This window comes from Eublepharis macularius, chromosome 12, assembly GCF_028583425.1.
Source record: "Eublepharis macularius isolate TG4126 chromosome 12, MPM_Emac_v1.0, whole genome shotgun sequence".
Classification (NCBI taxonomy): Eukaryota; Metazoa; Chordata; class Lepidosauria; order Squamata; family Eublepharidae; genus Eublepharis; species Eublepharis macularius.
The window spans coordinates 76,386,710-76,402,737 of record NC_072801.1 but is presented as its reverse complement, the minus strand read 5'-3'; the positions used below and the strand labels follow the sequence as shown (position 1 = coordinate 76,402,737).

Here is a 16,028-nt window from a genome sequence, read left to right as displayed (position 1 = left end):
TTCCCAGAGCCCTCCTGCCTCTCAGCTCTCCCCAGATTCCCCCTGCCCCATACCTGTCAACCCTTCCCAGAGCCCTCCTGCCTCTCGCCTCTTACCTCTCCCCAGGCACCCCTTGCCCCCTACCTGCCAACCCTTCCCAGACCCCTCCTACCTCTCAGCCCTCTCCGGACACCCCTTGCCCCCTACCTGCCAACCCTTCCCAGACCCCTCCTACCTCTAAGCCCCCACAGACCCCCCCTTGCCCCTCTACCTGCCAATATCCCCCAGACCTCTCCTGCCTCTCAGCCCTCTCCAGACCCCCCTTGCCCCTCTACCTGCCAATATCCCCAAGACCTCTCCTGTCTCTCAGCCCTTCCCAGAACCTCCCTTGCCCCTCTACCTGCCCATCCTCTCCAGACCCTTTCTGCTGCTCAGCCCTCCCGAGATGCCCCCTTGCACCTCTACCTGCCAATGCTCCCCAGGCCCCTCCTGCCTCTCAGCCCTCCCCAGACCCCCCTTGCCCCTCTACCTGCCAATCCTCCCCAGACCCCTCCTGCCTCTCAGCTCTCCCCAGATCCCCCATGCCCCCTATCTGCCAACCCTCCCCAGACCCTTTTTGTGTCTCAGCCCTCCCCAGACCCCCCTTGCCACTCCACCTGCCAATCCTCCCTATATCCCACTTGCCCTTCCACCTGCCAGCCCTCCCCAGATCCCCCCCATGCCAGCCCTCCCCAGTCCCAGCTTTCTAGAGCCTGTTGTATTTATTTGCACAATGGGCTTTGTTTCTAGTATAATAATAATGTATCTGCTATCTTTTGAGTGTCTAATAATATAATTAGATACAAAGCTACAGATCTCCAAACAGAGATGAAACCAGAGACAAACGGATGGAATTTCCTCACACTGTTTCAGAGTCTCTAGTTTTGTAACAAATGCTTTACTACCTGTAAAATCAAAAGCTGAACTATCAGTTTTGAAAGAATTCAATCTCACCTGTCAAGATTAATCTCACCTGCCTACTTCCCCCTTCCTGAATTTATACAGCCAGTGCTGGACTCTTACTCCCCGCCCCCCAGGCCCATTGTATGCCCCATATTTTAGCTCATGCAAGGATTACCATGAGAAAAGAGGGGGGGGGGGAATTGCTATTGCAATGATTAAAAAAATATTTAAAATAATATTTATGAAATAATATCTGCATCAATTCAGTATTCTGTTGCCTGGCTGGGCACCTAAAAATTAAGGGAAGGCAGAGGAAATCGGAAGATAGAGGAGGAAAGAGATTGACAAGGAATATTTCCTTGCTGGTGGGAACTGAGTCCAAGACACAAAACTGGTCCATAGAGGAGACGGGGAGGAGGAGGAAGAGAGTTTCTGAGAAGGGAGCTTGTGAACAAGGTCGGTACATAGAAGAAAGGAGATGAAGGGGAGGCCTTCAAGAGCACATGAAGAGAAGATCAGAATACTCACCTGTAACCTTCTGGCCAGAAGTCCTGGGCAGGTTTCCCCCGAGAGCGAGGAGTCCCACAGAAAAGAAGAAGAGGCTGGACCTCATGGTGATATCTGGGTGAATGCCTAGTAGCAAGCGTGGCTTGCTTATATATTGTTCTCAGGGAGTTCGAGGAGGATGTTTGCTGGAAAAGATTTGGAGCTTCACCAGACAACTGAAGAAAGAGGAGGCTGGCCTTCGGGAAACTTAGATGTCATCAGAATTAGGCATAATTAGGCATCACACTGGAGAAACTCAGGACAATAATAATGTATATTGCATAACATATAATGTCTAATGAATAATGTACATTGTTTTTTCCTAATCTATCCTCACAAGTGTTGAAAAGGAAGTGGGAGAAAGAAGAAACCCTCCAAGAAGAGATTCCACAGTGGCCTGGGACTTTCAATGGCAGTTTTGTGCATGTGCCTTGGGTGGTGGTGGGCCCTGCAAATCCCAATGAGTTCTGGCCTCTGTTTCTCTCAGATCCCACCCCCTCCCCCCAACACGGTCCTTCAGAACTCAAAACAACAAATATGCATCTTATTTACAGTAATGAGTGTTTGAAATACAGAACATTCAATGCCAAGGAACACAGCGTCCTGTTCAGGTGAGATGTTTGGAGAGATGCAAATAGAATAAACTGATACTTGCTGTGCTTTGCTGACAGGATCTTACTCAGACATGTCCGCATTTTCTTTCAGTATTAAAATGGAAGATGTGAGTTGCCACAGATCTGCCTTGGCACTGTGAGCCCAACATGCTGGTAAAGATGTCAAGTCACACCAAGGCCCTCAAGGGGAAAACATTCACTCCAAGAGGAATCCTTGCTTGGGAACGTCAGAAAATCTCAAGGCATGCCGCCATCTCTGGCTATCGCTTCTGTGGCAAATAGAATGTGTTGGGGGAAGCCCAGGATTGGGTGGCCTTTATTGATAATTGTTTTCACCCATTTCTAAGGAAGTAAATTGACTTATTGAATGGGACTCATGAGGGACAATTTAAACCTAACAAAGTCAGTCCAGTGTCCATTCCACTCTCCCATCTCCTTTGTTTCCAGTGGAAGTGAATTCTGGGTTCTTCTCAATTTAATGAACCTCAGCCTAGAAGCCGTGAGGGGCTGGGAAAAGCTGATGCAGACACAGCGGAGGTGCTGTTTGGTGTGTATGGGCCAGTTGTCTTGGGTTGTTTTATTCTGCCTATTTTTCAGGAGAGCCCTTTAGGACAACACCCACTCAGAGCCGCTTACAAAGTATGTTATTATTATCCTCACAACAACAACCTGTGAGGTGGGTGGGGCTGAGAGAGCTCTGGAAGAGCTGTGACAGACCCAAGGTCACCCAGCTGGCTTCGAGGAGTGGGGTATCAAACTGGTTCTCCAGATTGGAGTCCTGCCACTTTTAACCACTACACCAAACTGGCTCTCCATCTGGGGAGCTGGGGCTGAGAGGAGTGGCCTTCCCAAAGCCACCTGCTGAGCTCATGGCTGTAGTGAGATTTGAACCAGTGAAATGTTGTATCGCAGCTCAATTGCTTAACCACTATGGTATCTGACCTGGATAGGCCAGGGTTGCAGAGGCAGGCAATGGCAAACCACATTTCTTAGTCTCTTACCCTGAAAACCCCACCAGGGGTCACCATAAGTCAACTCTGACTTGAGGGCCAGATTTCATTCTCATGGTATACCAACTGTCAAAACAGTCTATAATTCTATTTTAAAGAACCTCCTCCTAGAATTTATATCTTGTCCAAATTCACATAAGGTACAATCTTATCCCGAACTTTATTCTTCTAATACAAAATTGATGTGGATGGAAGGTTTTTCCTCAAAAATATCAGGAGGAACAGCTAAATCTGCTCTGACTTTTGCATGCTGCTATGCTAAATATGTCCACGAGGCGGCAGCAGAGGACAAGGAAAGACCCTAGTCAATTCAGTCTGGGTGGATGTGGGGAGCTTGCATGAAATTCATAAAGAGAATCCCAACAGCAGACCTGATCACTGCAGAGGCTCTGTAAATGCTGACCCGGAGAGTGTGGCAGGCTCCTGGTGGAGGAAGTGAGTGAGTAACACCTGTGATGAGGAAGGCAAGAACATATGCTGAGTGATCAATGTGTGTGTTTTGCTGCTAAGGTGCCGCCTTCCTTCCCGCCAGAGCCAAGGGCTGTGGCCTGTGGGTCAGCCGGCCTGTGTGAGCTGTGGGGGAATCAGCCGCATTCTTGTGTGGCCCGTCTTTCCCCTGCACCCAGCTGCAAGGAAGGATGGCAGGTCCCCAGAAACCCTGGAGGAGGGAACCCTTGTGTGCACCCCAGAACGCCAGCCCGTTTCCCCATCTGAATAAAAGTCTGTTTTCAAATTGCAGTTTAGGACTTTCTTCCTTCCATTTATGTATTTCACTTTGTCCGGACACGCAGGATGTGAACGTAACTGCCACTGCTGTCATTCCCAAATGTGACCTGTTTGCAGCCCTTCAGATTGGTACATTCACACCTTCTCTCTCAAAGGGTGACAGCATTCTTCAGCAATAACTTCCACAACAATTTAATTCACTTGTGTGAATATATCACCACTAAGTGGTATTCTTACCCTGCATCCTGTTTCATTGTGGCCAGCCAGATGCTCCTGGGACAGACACCATGGCAATATGGTAGTCTCCCCTCAGAAACTCCCCCTGCCCTGTTGTCTCCCCCCAGAAACTCATATTTGGGGGTACACTCCCTTTGACCTTGGAGGCTTCGCTGACTGATGACATTCACTCTCCTCAACATCCTCCGTGAACAAGACTGCATATGACAAAGGGGGCATCAGGCCATAGAAGCTTAAGCTACAATAAATTAAACTCTGTAGTCTTTAAGGTGCCATAGGAACCTGTTTTTGTTTCTTTCGGCTGCAATAGACTAACACACCTCGCCCACTGGATTGCGTATCCATTAACATGTCTGATCTCCCTCTAAAGTCAAATATGAGATCTTTGTAGAACTACAGCAAATCGGGTGGGGTCGGGGGGTCGGGAAGAAGAAGTGATGAGATGCACCTCCTAATATTTTGTATTTCATACCCATGAGATTTTTGAGGGGGGGAATGAGGTTGAGAATATATCACATAAAAAACCCCAAGGTGGTAGGATCCAGCTGTGTTGTGGCTGAGACATGAACCGTGTCTCACCTCCATTTAAGAGACCGTCTGACCACCAGCTACAAATGACAGACTGCAGTGGAGCCACAGCCAAGAATACCTGGGTCTGAATCATAGGGCTTCTGTTTTATATAGCTGTTGACTACAAAGGAGTGCATACGGATCAAACAGGGTTTGATCTGACCGCAGCAGAAGCAATTCTGTGCTGGGGGGAAAGGCCACGATGTTGGGACAGGGACTGGTCTTCATTCCTCACCCGGAGATTTCTCACTGGTGTTCTGGGTGTGGGGAATTTTGCTGACCAATGGCGCATGAGAAAGCCTTTGCTGAATTCCACGCATCACCAGAGATTTTCAGGCTGCTGTTGAGAAAAACGTTAGGCTCGCTGCTGGTGTGGATGACGCTGTTGTCTCCAGTCAGGGGTCTGCCATTCTCGTGCCACGTGATGGAGACACTGCCAGGATGAGGCCCTTCCACTATGCAGCTGAAGGTCACACCTGAGTCATCTTCAGCCTTCTGGAAGCGGGACCTGAAGAGGGACTTGTTGGAGGCCGAGGGCTTGCCTGGTTGAGTGCCGAGAGGCAGAGCGTGGTGGAAAGAAGAGGAAGGTTATTTGCTTTCAGGCCCCATCAGTGGAATCAACAGAGGAAGGGAGGGGTTTTGAGGGAAGGCGATGGGGGAGACTTCAGGACGTTCCTTCCTCCAGACTGTCCACAGCACACAGGGACCCTTTCCCCACATTTCCCACCCCACCTATCCTGGTTGCTGATGCTACCGAGTCCTCCTGTGTGGTGCTTTCTGGAAAGTCATTCCAAGAAGGAGCTGAAGCAGGCCGTGGTCCATTTCCATTAGAAACAGATAAACTTCTTTGAAGAGGAACCTGTGTTGGTCTGCAGGAAAACAGCGGGATTTGCGTTCAGCGGCACCTGAGAGCCCAACAAGATTTCCAGGGTATGAGCTGTCAAGATTCAAACGTCCCTTCTTCAGATACAGGCTTTGCCTCTTGAAATCTTATACTCTGAAAATCTTATTGGTCTCTAAGGTGCCTCTGGGCTCAGATCCTGCTGCTTTCAAGAGGGCTGTGGAATCCTGTGGCCTTCTCACTGTTATGTCTCATTTGGAGTACATCCACATTATCCGCATGGAAGTAAAGACGGTCAAGGACTCGTGGGGGAGGGAAATCCCTTTCTCCGCCCCTTCAGCTCCCCCACCCTGTCTCCTACTCTTTCTTCTTGGCTCCTGCTTTTCACCCTGGGCACCAACCCTGCCTCTCCCTTTTGCTTAGGGTTGCCGAATCTGGGTTGGGGAATTCCTGGAGATTTGGGAGTGGAGGCTGGGGACGGTGGATTTTTGGAAGGGGCGGACCTCAGTGGGGTCTAATGCCACAGAGTCTATGCCCCAAAGCTACCATTATATCCAAGGGAACTGATCTCTGTAGATGCCCATAATGCTGCCTGAGGCAATAATCTCTGCTTGCCTAATGGAAAAGATGTTTAAAGAGCCATGACAATTGCCACTGCGTTTGCCATAGAGGAAAGGAGATGATGGTTAATGCCGTGCTGGCGAGCTCTAGGGAGACCTTTCCAAGGGTTGGCTTACTAGTGTCCTTGTCTGGGGCCTTTTGTGATCTCAAGGAGTGAAGCATGTTTTTTTTTCATCTTACAAGTATAACGGTTTCCTTCCTTCCAGTCTGAAACATTGAGGCGCAGTTGGCTAGACCTGAAGTTCCCTGGTCTCTTAGGTTTGCTGATGGAGTTTACTGAAGTTGCTGCGGCTTCAGCATTGCAGAACCATGTTATATTGACGTCTTCGGGGAAAAATTCCTCTACCCTGCACAAAAGGGTGGCTGTTGTTACCGGAAGTGGTCTCCTTGCAATAAATATGATTTGTGGGGGAATTAGCAAGCAAGGAAGACAGCTATACGAGAGGCGGTAACCACGTGGATCGTATCACCAGCTTTAACCGAGTCCTCTCCCCAATAGAACAAGCGAGTCTGGTGCTTAATATCAAACAATAACTTTTATTGAACACAAGAACTTCATGCACATACACAAAAATCACTGGGGAAGATAATGCATGCACGCACGAGTCCTAGGAAAAGTAGCCAGAAATTGGGAATAGAGAGAGGGAGTAAATATATCTACTTATCCTGGAGAAGGGGTCCAGTACATGGAGGAATAGAGTAGCTTCGAACGCCAGCATCCTCGGCCAAGAGAGCAAGAGGCTTAGGGAAGTGACCCCAAGGGAGAAGCCAGAAAGCTTGCATGATTTGAATGGGGCCAGAGCTCTGCCTTTATAAGTAAAATGTGCCCTGAGGTGGAAGAGCCCACCTAGCTGTTAGAACAAAGGCTGCAACGGTCAGTTCCTGGGTTAAACAAAAGATATGATTGCCTTGAGCGGTAGCTGCCAGGGCGTGTGAATACAAATGTAAAACTAGTTCTAGAGCTGCACAGAAAGAATAGTTTGCTGAAGATGTCCACTGGAGCTAAGTTAATGAATTTAGGTGGGGAATGCACTGTTCCAGGAACGACCATATATTCATAGAATCATAGAGTTGGAAGGGGCCATACAGACCATCTAGTCCAACCCCCTGCCCAGTGCAGGATCAGCCTAAAGCATCTCTGACAAGTATTCATCCAGCCTCTTCTTGAAAACTGCCAGTGAAGGGGAGCTCACCACCTCCCTAGGCAGCTGATTCCACTTTTGAACGACTCTGACCGTGAAAAAGTTTTTCCTAATATCCAGTCGGTACCTTTGTGCATGTAGTTTTAGCCCATTGCTTCGCGTCCTACCCTCTGCTGCCAACTGGAACAGCTCCCTGCCCTCCTCCAAATGACAGCCTTTCAAATATTTAAAGAGAGCAATCATGTCCCCCCTCAACCTCCTCTTCTCCAAACTAAACATTCCCAAGGCCCTCAGCCTTTCCTCATAGGGCTCAGTCTCCAGACCCCTGATCATCCTCGTCGCTCTCCTCTGCACCCTCTCGATTTTGTCCACATCCTTTTTGAAGTGAGGCCTCCAGAACTGCACACAATACTCCAGGTGTGGCCTGACCAAAGCAGTATAGAGAGGGGCTATGACCTCCTGCGATTTTGACGCTATGGCCCCTTTGATACAACCCAGGATTGAATTAGCCTTTTTTGCCACTGCATCACACTGACTGCTCATATTCAGTTTACAGTCCACTCTTACCCCAAGATCCCTTTCACATATACTACTGCCCAGAAGTGTATCCCCCACCCAGTATTTGTGCTTCTCATTTTTGTGGCCCAGATGTAATACTGTGCACTTGTCTTTGTTGAATTGCATCCTATTCACAGCTGCCCACTTCTCCAGAGTATTCAGGTCTTGTTGAATTTTAATTCTATCTTCTTGGGTGTTTGCTACCCCTCCCAATTTGGTATCATCAGCAAATTTAATGAGCAGCCCTTCCACTCCTTCATCCAGATCATTGATAAAAATATTGAAGAGTACCGGGCCCAAAACCGAGCCCTGCGGCACCCCACTGGACACCTCCCTCCAATCTGATGAAACACCGTTGACCACCACTCTTTGAGTGCGGTCCTCCAACCAGTTCCCTATCCACTGAACTGTCCTATAGTCAACTCCATAGTCTTCCAGTTTGCCCATCAGAATGTCATGGGGACCTTATCAAAAGCTTTACTGAAATCCAGATAAATCACGTCAACAGAGTTCCCCCGATCCAGTAAGGTGGTCACTCGATCAAAGAAGGAAACCAGGTTGGTCTGGCAGGATCTGTTAGGAACAAAACCATGCTGACTTCCCCGGATCACTGAGTGGTCCTTCAGATGTTTACAGATTGATCCCTTTAAAATCTGTTCTAATATCTTCCCAGCAACAGAAGTCAGACTGACTGGCCTGTAGTTTCCCGGGTCATCCTTCCTCCCTTTCTTAAAGATTGGGATAACATCCGCTCTTCTCCAATCTTGTGGCACATCCCCAGTCCTCCAGGAGGCCTTGAAGATGATGGACAGGGGTTCTGCAAGTTCTCTGGAAAGTTCTTTCAGCACTCTTGGGTGCACCCCATCCGGCCCAGGGGATTTGTATTCATCCAGTGCAGCCAGATGCCTCTCCGCTACCTCTCTGTCAATGTCAATTAGCCACTCAGGTGTCCTGCCACATTTTCTACTATCTCTAGATGTGCCTGAGTTCTTCAAGGAGAAAACAGAGGCAAAAAAGTCATTAAGCCTGTCTGCTTTTTCTCTGTCCTGCATCAGCGTTCCTCCATCTACTCCCAACAGCGGTCCAATTGCCTCTTTTACCTTGCGTTTGCTTCTCACATATCTGTAGAAGTGTTTCTTGTTGTAGCGAGCCCTCCTGGCCAGACCCAGCTCGTACTGAGCTTTGGCCTCTCTGATGGCTGATCTGCAGTACCTAGTAACCCTCATATACTCCTCTTTAGAGGTCTGCCCTTCTCTCCATTTTCTGAACATTTCCTTTTTCTCCCTTAGCTTATTCTGGAGCTCTCTGTGCATCCACATCGATTTCTTGGAGCCCTTACCATGTTTCCGTCTTGCTGGGATAGTGAAGGCTTGAGCTTGCAAAAGCTCGTGTTTGAGAATGGCCCACCCTTCACTCGCTCCTTTTCCTTCCAGCACACTCCCCCACAGAATGACTCTCATCAAGCCTCTGAGTTCATTGAAGTTGGCCCTACGAAAATCTAACCTACGAGTCTGGCTACGAACTTCCTTGGCTCCCCACAGCAACTGGAATTCAAGAAGGACATGGTCACTTCCCCCTAAGGTCCCCACCACCTTCATCTCATCTACCAATTCTTCCCTGTTGGTTAATATCAAGTCTAGTATGGCCGAACCCCTTATAGCTTCCTCCACCTTTTGAAAAAGGAAGTTATCGTCCAGGCAGGTCAGGAAATTGCGTGATTCATGACGCTTTGCTGAGCCTGCCTCCCAGCACACATCGGGGAAGTTGAAGTCACCCATAATTACAAGGTTCTGATGTCTGGATACTCTGCCAATTTGTTCAAAGAGGGCAGCATCCATTTCTTCTCACTGGTCGAGTGGTCTGTAGCAGACTCCAACAACAATACCCTTTGTCCTTCCTCCCCTTATTTCTACCCATATACTTTCCACCGGGCTGTCCGCCCCATTCTCCATAACTTCTTGACAATCAAGCCCTCTCCTCACATACAACGCCACTCTACCTCCTCTTCTACTCTTCTGGTTTTTCTTGAACAACTCATACCCATCCACTAGCACATTCCAGTCATGGGAATCATCCCACCAAGTCTCAGTAATTCCTACTATGTCATAGCCCTCTGTTTGCAATAGAAGCTCAAGCTCTTCTTTCTTATTGCCCATACTTTGGGCATTGGTATATAAACACTTGTAGCCTTGTACCTTTGTTTGACCTTTCCTACCCAGGTGGGTCCCCACTGTTTTCACTTCATCATTGAAGTCGCCATGTCAATCGTCCCCTGCCCCTTGCGGCATCAGTTTAAAGCTCTCCTGATGAAGTTCTCCAGGTTTGTTCCAAACGTTTTCTTCCCTGCCCTTGAGAGGTGAAGCCCATCATGTGCTAGAAGGCCTTCTCTAAGAAAACCTATCCCATGGTCCCAGAACCCAAAGCGCTCCTGCCGGCACCACCATCTCAGCCAGCGATTCACCTCAAGTATGGTCCGCTCCCGGCGTGCTCCTCTTCCTGTGACTGGAAGGATAGAAGAGAATACCACCTGAGCCCCCAATGTCTTCAACTGCCTTCCAAGGGCTTCGTAATCCTCTTTAATTCTTGCAACAGTATTCGAAGCCGTGTCGTTCGTTCCCACATGAATCAGCACAAACGGGTACTTATCAGCAGGCTTGATGAGTTTTGGCAGCCGGTCGGTAATATCCTGAATTCTGGCTCCCGGCAAGCAACACATCTCTCGGAATAGGGGATCTGGCCCAGAGACATGGCGTTCCATACCCCTGAGCAAGGAGTCCCCGACGACTACCACCTTCCGTTTTTTCCCACTTCCATGAGGCCCCATGTCTTCTGCACTCCCTCTTCCAGATCTTTTCGGTTCTCCTTCCACTGTCACCTCTGTCACCATCCCTAGCACTTCAAAGCGATTCTTGAGCTCAAGTGGACCAGAGCATCTTCTTCATTGACGCCTTCGGGTTTGTACTGTAGATCTGAGAGGAGGCTCAGAAGGGAGATCGGCTCTTTCCCCTCTTCCTTGACTTTCCTCTTCTTGGATGTGTAGAGCCCCCAAGCTGTTGTCCATAAAATTGTCTCCCTCCTTGATCTCCTGAAGGGTGGTGATACTTTCCTCCAGGCTCTGAACCTTTTCTTCCAAAACTCTGACCAGCTTACACTTCTGGCAAGTAAACTCTGTCTTCTCCTCTGGGAGGAAAACAAACATGGCACACTCCATGCAGGTGACTGCGAAGGGGGCTTCAGTAGACATGATTGCCTTCCAAATGTACCTAGAGTACTAGCAGAACCAGTATACTAGCAGAGTTTCAGGTCCCCCAGGCAGATCCCTAGGCTAAGAGCCACAGGGCAAGAGCCCTTCGGCTCGCGCCAAAGGCTCACGCCTCTGGCGAGGAGGAGCCTTTTGTTTCAAAAGGTGCCTTCCTGCCTAACCCAGCAGGGCCCCAGGACACTAGGGGGCGGGGCTTGTAACCACAAGCAACAGCAGTCAGCTGCAAACAACAGCAATTCACTCAGCCCCCAACAGACTCACACAGAACTTAACCAGAACCACTCTCTAGCAAGCTACCCAGAACCACTCACCCTCAGCTTCTCACACAGTAGCTAGGAAAGGCAAAAGGCAGAAAGACAACAAACCCTTACCTTCTAGCTTCAGCTCTCCACCATGTGCTCTTGCCTCAGCTCAGGTGCTTCTGCTCTCAGCTCAGGTGCTTCTGCTCTTCTGCTCTTCTTAAGAATGTCATTTGATTAGCTCCTCAATCATGGACAGATGATCTCATCATGGAAGAAGGGAAAGGAATGTGTTAAGTGGGGATGACTCTGCGAGACCTTTGTTGCACTGTACTCCTTGGGGGCTGGGATGGAGAGTAAGGCCAATCGCTTCTCCATCACTCCACATTCCAATACGGCATTCCATGCATGCTGTATTCTCTCAGATGGGATATAGCAACTGTTAGAGGCTCTCTGGTGGCCATGCAGTAGCCATTTTAAACTCCAGAGGCCTGTACACTGTTAAAATGGCGGAGGCCGGGCTGACTGCTTACACTCTTTCCTGCAAAGCCGCTTTTTCTGAAGAAGGAGGGAAGTTGCAGACAGATGGAGTGCTGGGAGCACCACCTGTAAGTAGGAAAAGGAAAAGGTTTGCCCTCTCTGGGTTAGGAAATTCCTGGAGATTCGGGGTGGGGAGGTACCTCCAGGGTTTGGGGAAGGGAGGAAGGTCAGTAGGGTATAAAGCCACAGAGTTCACCTTCCAAAGAAGCCTTTTTTGTTGGAATATATAATGCAAGTTCTGACATTCAGTCATTATGGGGTTAAAATGTTTACCTAGTGTTTCTGTTGTTTGTGTTGACTTGGAAGAAAACCTGGCACAGAGCCAATAATCTTATATGATTGAAAGCCTAGGAAACTGAGGTGTGTTTGTAAACTGTCATTGGTCAATAGGTCAGGTGATTTTCTCAGGGGTCAAGAAGGAGGAAGAATCTCCATTACTTGCATGGCCTAAGTTTGTAGCATGTAGCAGCAAGATGTAACTTATACAGTTTCTTATTCTGTAGGAACCTCATGTACTTTTTTTCCTTTAGAAGTAAACTGTTTTTAAAAGCAAACAAGCATCTGGCTCTCTATTGATTCAAGATCCATTGCAAATCTGAATTTAAACTATTTTTAACCCATTCCCCTCCCCCCCAATTTTCTCCAGGGAAACATTTATCTGTAATCTGGAGATCAGATGTAATTCCAGGAGATCTCCAGGCCCCACCTGGAGGCTGGCAACCCTGGCGTAGAAGCCCATTCCTTGTTGTGACAGGTGAGGGATTTCTTCACTGCGGCATTCTTTGCTTCATGAGACCTCAAGGGAAGCTACGGCTACGCGGAATAGCAGCCAGGCCAACCGAGCAGCATCGGGCCTTTCAAATGGTTGGCTGAGCTGTTCTGGCTGCCCTGGTCCACTGGGTCTGGCTGTGTCAGCTCCTCCTCTATGAAAGGGGTGACCAAGTGGTGTCTGCAGACATGTGCAAGTCCCACAAACACATCAGCCGAACTCTTTTTTTTTTTAAAAAAAACTACCCTTCAGAATGTGTCTGGCATGCTGATGACACTTAATTCTTTTATTATTATTATTTTATCTACATATATAGTCTTCATTTCTTACTGAGACTCAAGGCAGATTACAAATAATAAAAATCAACTCTAACAAACAGCAAAGACCTTCAATAAACAACATTATAACGAAAGGATTTCAGAACTGGGAAATATTGCAAACGAGGCAATGAAATCTGCCCAAGACACAAGATATCAGAATTCAGTTTACAAAGGTAGAAGTCAATGCAAGAAAAGCAAAGTGATGCACTCAATAATCATTGCAATAGACTATGATCCTCTTCCCATATACTTGGTACTTGCATCCAAACCCATTGAGACTCGAGAGGTGATGACCTGAACTGTAAATAGAACCCGGCAACTGATCCATAACTAATGGAGTGACTGCCAAATAGGTACGACACGTAGATTGCATCTAACACTGGAGAGTAACGAGGCTGTGGGTTTCTTTATGAACTGGAATTTCCTATTTGTTTTCAAGGACAGAAAGCTTTACTATTGCCTAGCCATAACCATAATATAGCTCCAAGTGGCCAGATCAACTGAGTGAAGGTAGGGAGCCATCTGTATGTATAATCTGTACAATGTAAACTGTATATCCTTATACATAAAAGGTAAACTGTGTTGCTGAAGACTCACCTCTTATCCCATGCAGGCACAGTAAATGGGGATAAGAACTTAATCGACAATAACAGGGTTTCCCCGCTTCCTCCTTTAGGCTTCCAGAGGCCTGGAAAGGCCCAGTGTGGCTCGCCTCGCTTCCCTGCCCTGCTGCCCCAAAGCCGGGGGAGCGCGTGGTGGCGGACATGCCACCCTGAGCATCTTCCCCACTCCAGATCGGGGCGCTGAGGAAATAATTCGATCACATCTGTAACAATCTCACCTGCCTACTTCTCCCCTTCTGAATCGGCATAGCCCCATCCAGAGTCCTACTGTCTGCCCTCCCCTGCAATGTGGCCAAGCTCTCTACTTATGCAAGGATTACCATGAAAAAAGAGAAAAATAATTTTTATTGTGGTAATTAAAGAAGCATATTTACAATAATATTTATGAAATAATACTTGTATCACTTCGGTATTCTGTTGCTTGGCTGGGAGGCTTAAAATTAAGAGAGGGGAGAGGAAATCAAAAGAGAGAGGGGGAAGGAGCTTGACGAGGAATCTTTCCTCTCCCTGCAGCCTAGAACTGGGTCCAAGACTCAGAACTGGTTCATATAAGGGGATGGAGAGGAGGAGGAGGAAAAGAGAAGGTGCTTGTGAACAAGGTCGGCATATGGAAGAAAGGAGCTGAAGGGGAGGCCTTCAGGAGCGCATGAAGAGAAGAGCAGAATACTCGCCTGTAACCTTCTGGCCAGAAGTCCTGGGCAGGTTTCCCCCGAGAGCGAGGAGTCCCACAGAAAGGAAGAAGAGGCTAGACCTCATAGTGATATCTGGGTGAATGCCGAGTAGCAGGCTAGGCTTGCTTATATATTGTTCCCCAGGGAGTTCAGGGAGGATATTTGCCGGTAAAGATTTGGAGTTCCACCAGACAACTCAAGAAAGTGGGGGCTGGCCTTCTGGAAAGTTGGATGTCATCAGAATTAAGCATAAACTAAGAATCATGCTGTGGAGAAACTCAAGATAATAATAATGTATAACGTATAACTTATAATGTAACAATGTACAATGTGTTTTCCTAAAATATCCTCACGAGTGTTGAAAAGGTAGTGGGAGAAAACAACTCTCCAAGAAGAGATGCCACAGCGGCCTGGGACTTCCAATGGTAGCTTTGTGCATGTGCCATGGGTGGTGGGCCCTGCAAATCCCAAAGGGTTCTGGCCTCTGTTGATCTCAGACGTCCCCCCGTAGCCTCCAGAGCAAGAAACAGCAATGATGTGTCATTTAGAGTCATGATGATTATTTAAAATGCAGAACATTCAATGCCAAGTTACACAGGAACCTGTTCAGGTGAGATGTTTGGGAAAACACAAATAGAATAAACATAAACGTGTTGTACTTTGTTGACAGGCTCTTACTCAGCTATGTCTGCATTCTCTTTCAGTACTAAAATGGAGGATGAGAGTTGCCAAAGACCTGCCACTTGCTGATAAGATGTCAAGTCACACCAAGCCCCTCGTGGGGAAAATATTCTGTCAGAAAGCAGAATCCTTGCTTGGGAACTACAGAAAATCTGCAGGCACGCCACTCTCTCTGGTTACCACTTCTGTGGTGAAAGTACAGGGATGGGTGGCTTTTACGGAGGATCGTTTTCACTCGTTTATAATGAGGTATATTGACTTAGGGCCAAACTACAAGTGACGAATGACACTTGAACGGCAAGTGTATTTCTCCCTGTTCACTTACCCTCCACTCAATCCACTTCCCATTCAAGTGTCATTTGTCACTTGTAGCTTGGCCCTCACTGAAGTGGGCTCATGACAGACAATTTACACCTAACAAAGTAGATCCAGTTCCCCCCGCCCCCCGCCATGTCTTTGTAACCATTGGAAGCAAGTTGTGGATTCTTCTTAATTAACTGAACCTGGACCTAGAACCAGTGAGGGGCTGGAGAAATTCAGACACAAGGGAGGTGCTGTTGCTTGTGTATGGGCCAGGTGGTTGTGGTATTCTCAAGTCGTATTCTACCTATTGTGCAGGGAACAGTCTGTCAACCCCAAGTCCTAAGGCTTTTGTTCCCAAACAAATGTGCTTGGAAATGGGGTAGGGAAGAGCCCAAGAAACCATTCTGCTTTCTACTAATCACATCATGAGAGGGTAACTTGTGAAGAACCCTGTTCTCATTCTAGTTCCATTCTAAGGTAAAGTTCCCCAAAAGACTTGTTGTGGAGGAGGATTTTTTTCTAATACTACTCTATATTTTAGGCATTTCTAGGAAATAGCCCCCGAGGGGCAGCAGAATTCCATGTTTTGAAAGGCAACGTTGACCTCAAAAAGTCACCCTATGCCTTTGCAATCAAAGCTCCGAAGCACTTGTTATGCTATTATTTTTCAAGGGAGAAAAAGATGCACCTCTTGAAAAAACTCCCCCTTTTGAATAACTGCTTAATAGTTAGGAAGGTTAGTATTTCTGTACTGTTCATTCTGCCAAACTCAGTACAGTTCCTGTTTTGAAGAGAGCATTTTTTATATTTATGCCGTCTTAAAATATTTATTAA

At 47.6% G+C, this 16,028-nt stretch overlaps 1 gene segment (V, D, J or C); it reads right to left on the bottom strand.

Moving 5' to 3' along the window:
- The window catches only part of LOC129339988 (Ig heavy chain C region-like), a gene marked incomplete at its 5' end in the record, with an annotated part of 30,980 nt that extends 25,786 nt beyond the window's left edge, over nucleotides 1-5,194 (bottom strand). Inside the window, 2 exon segments of the C gene segment in view lie at nucleotides 1,450-1,472; nucleotides 4,875-5,194. Coding sequence covers nucleotides 1,450-1,472; nucleotides 4,875-5,194 — 343 coding nt within the window.
- Nucleotides 5,195-16,028: the final 10,834 nt, after the last annotated feature.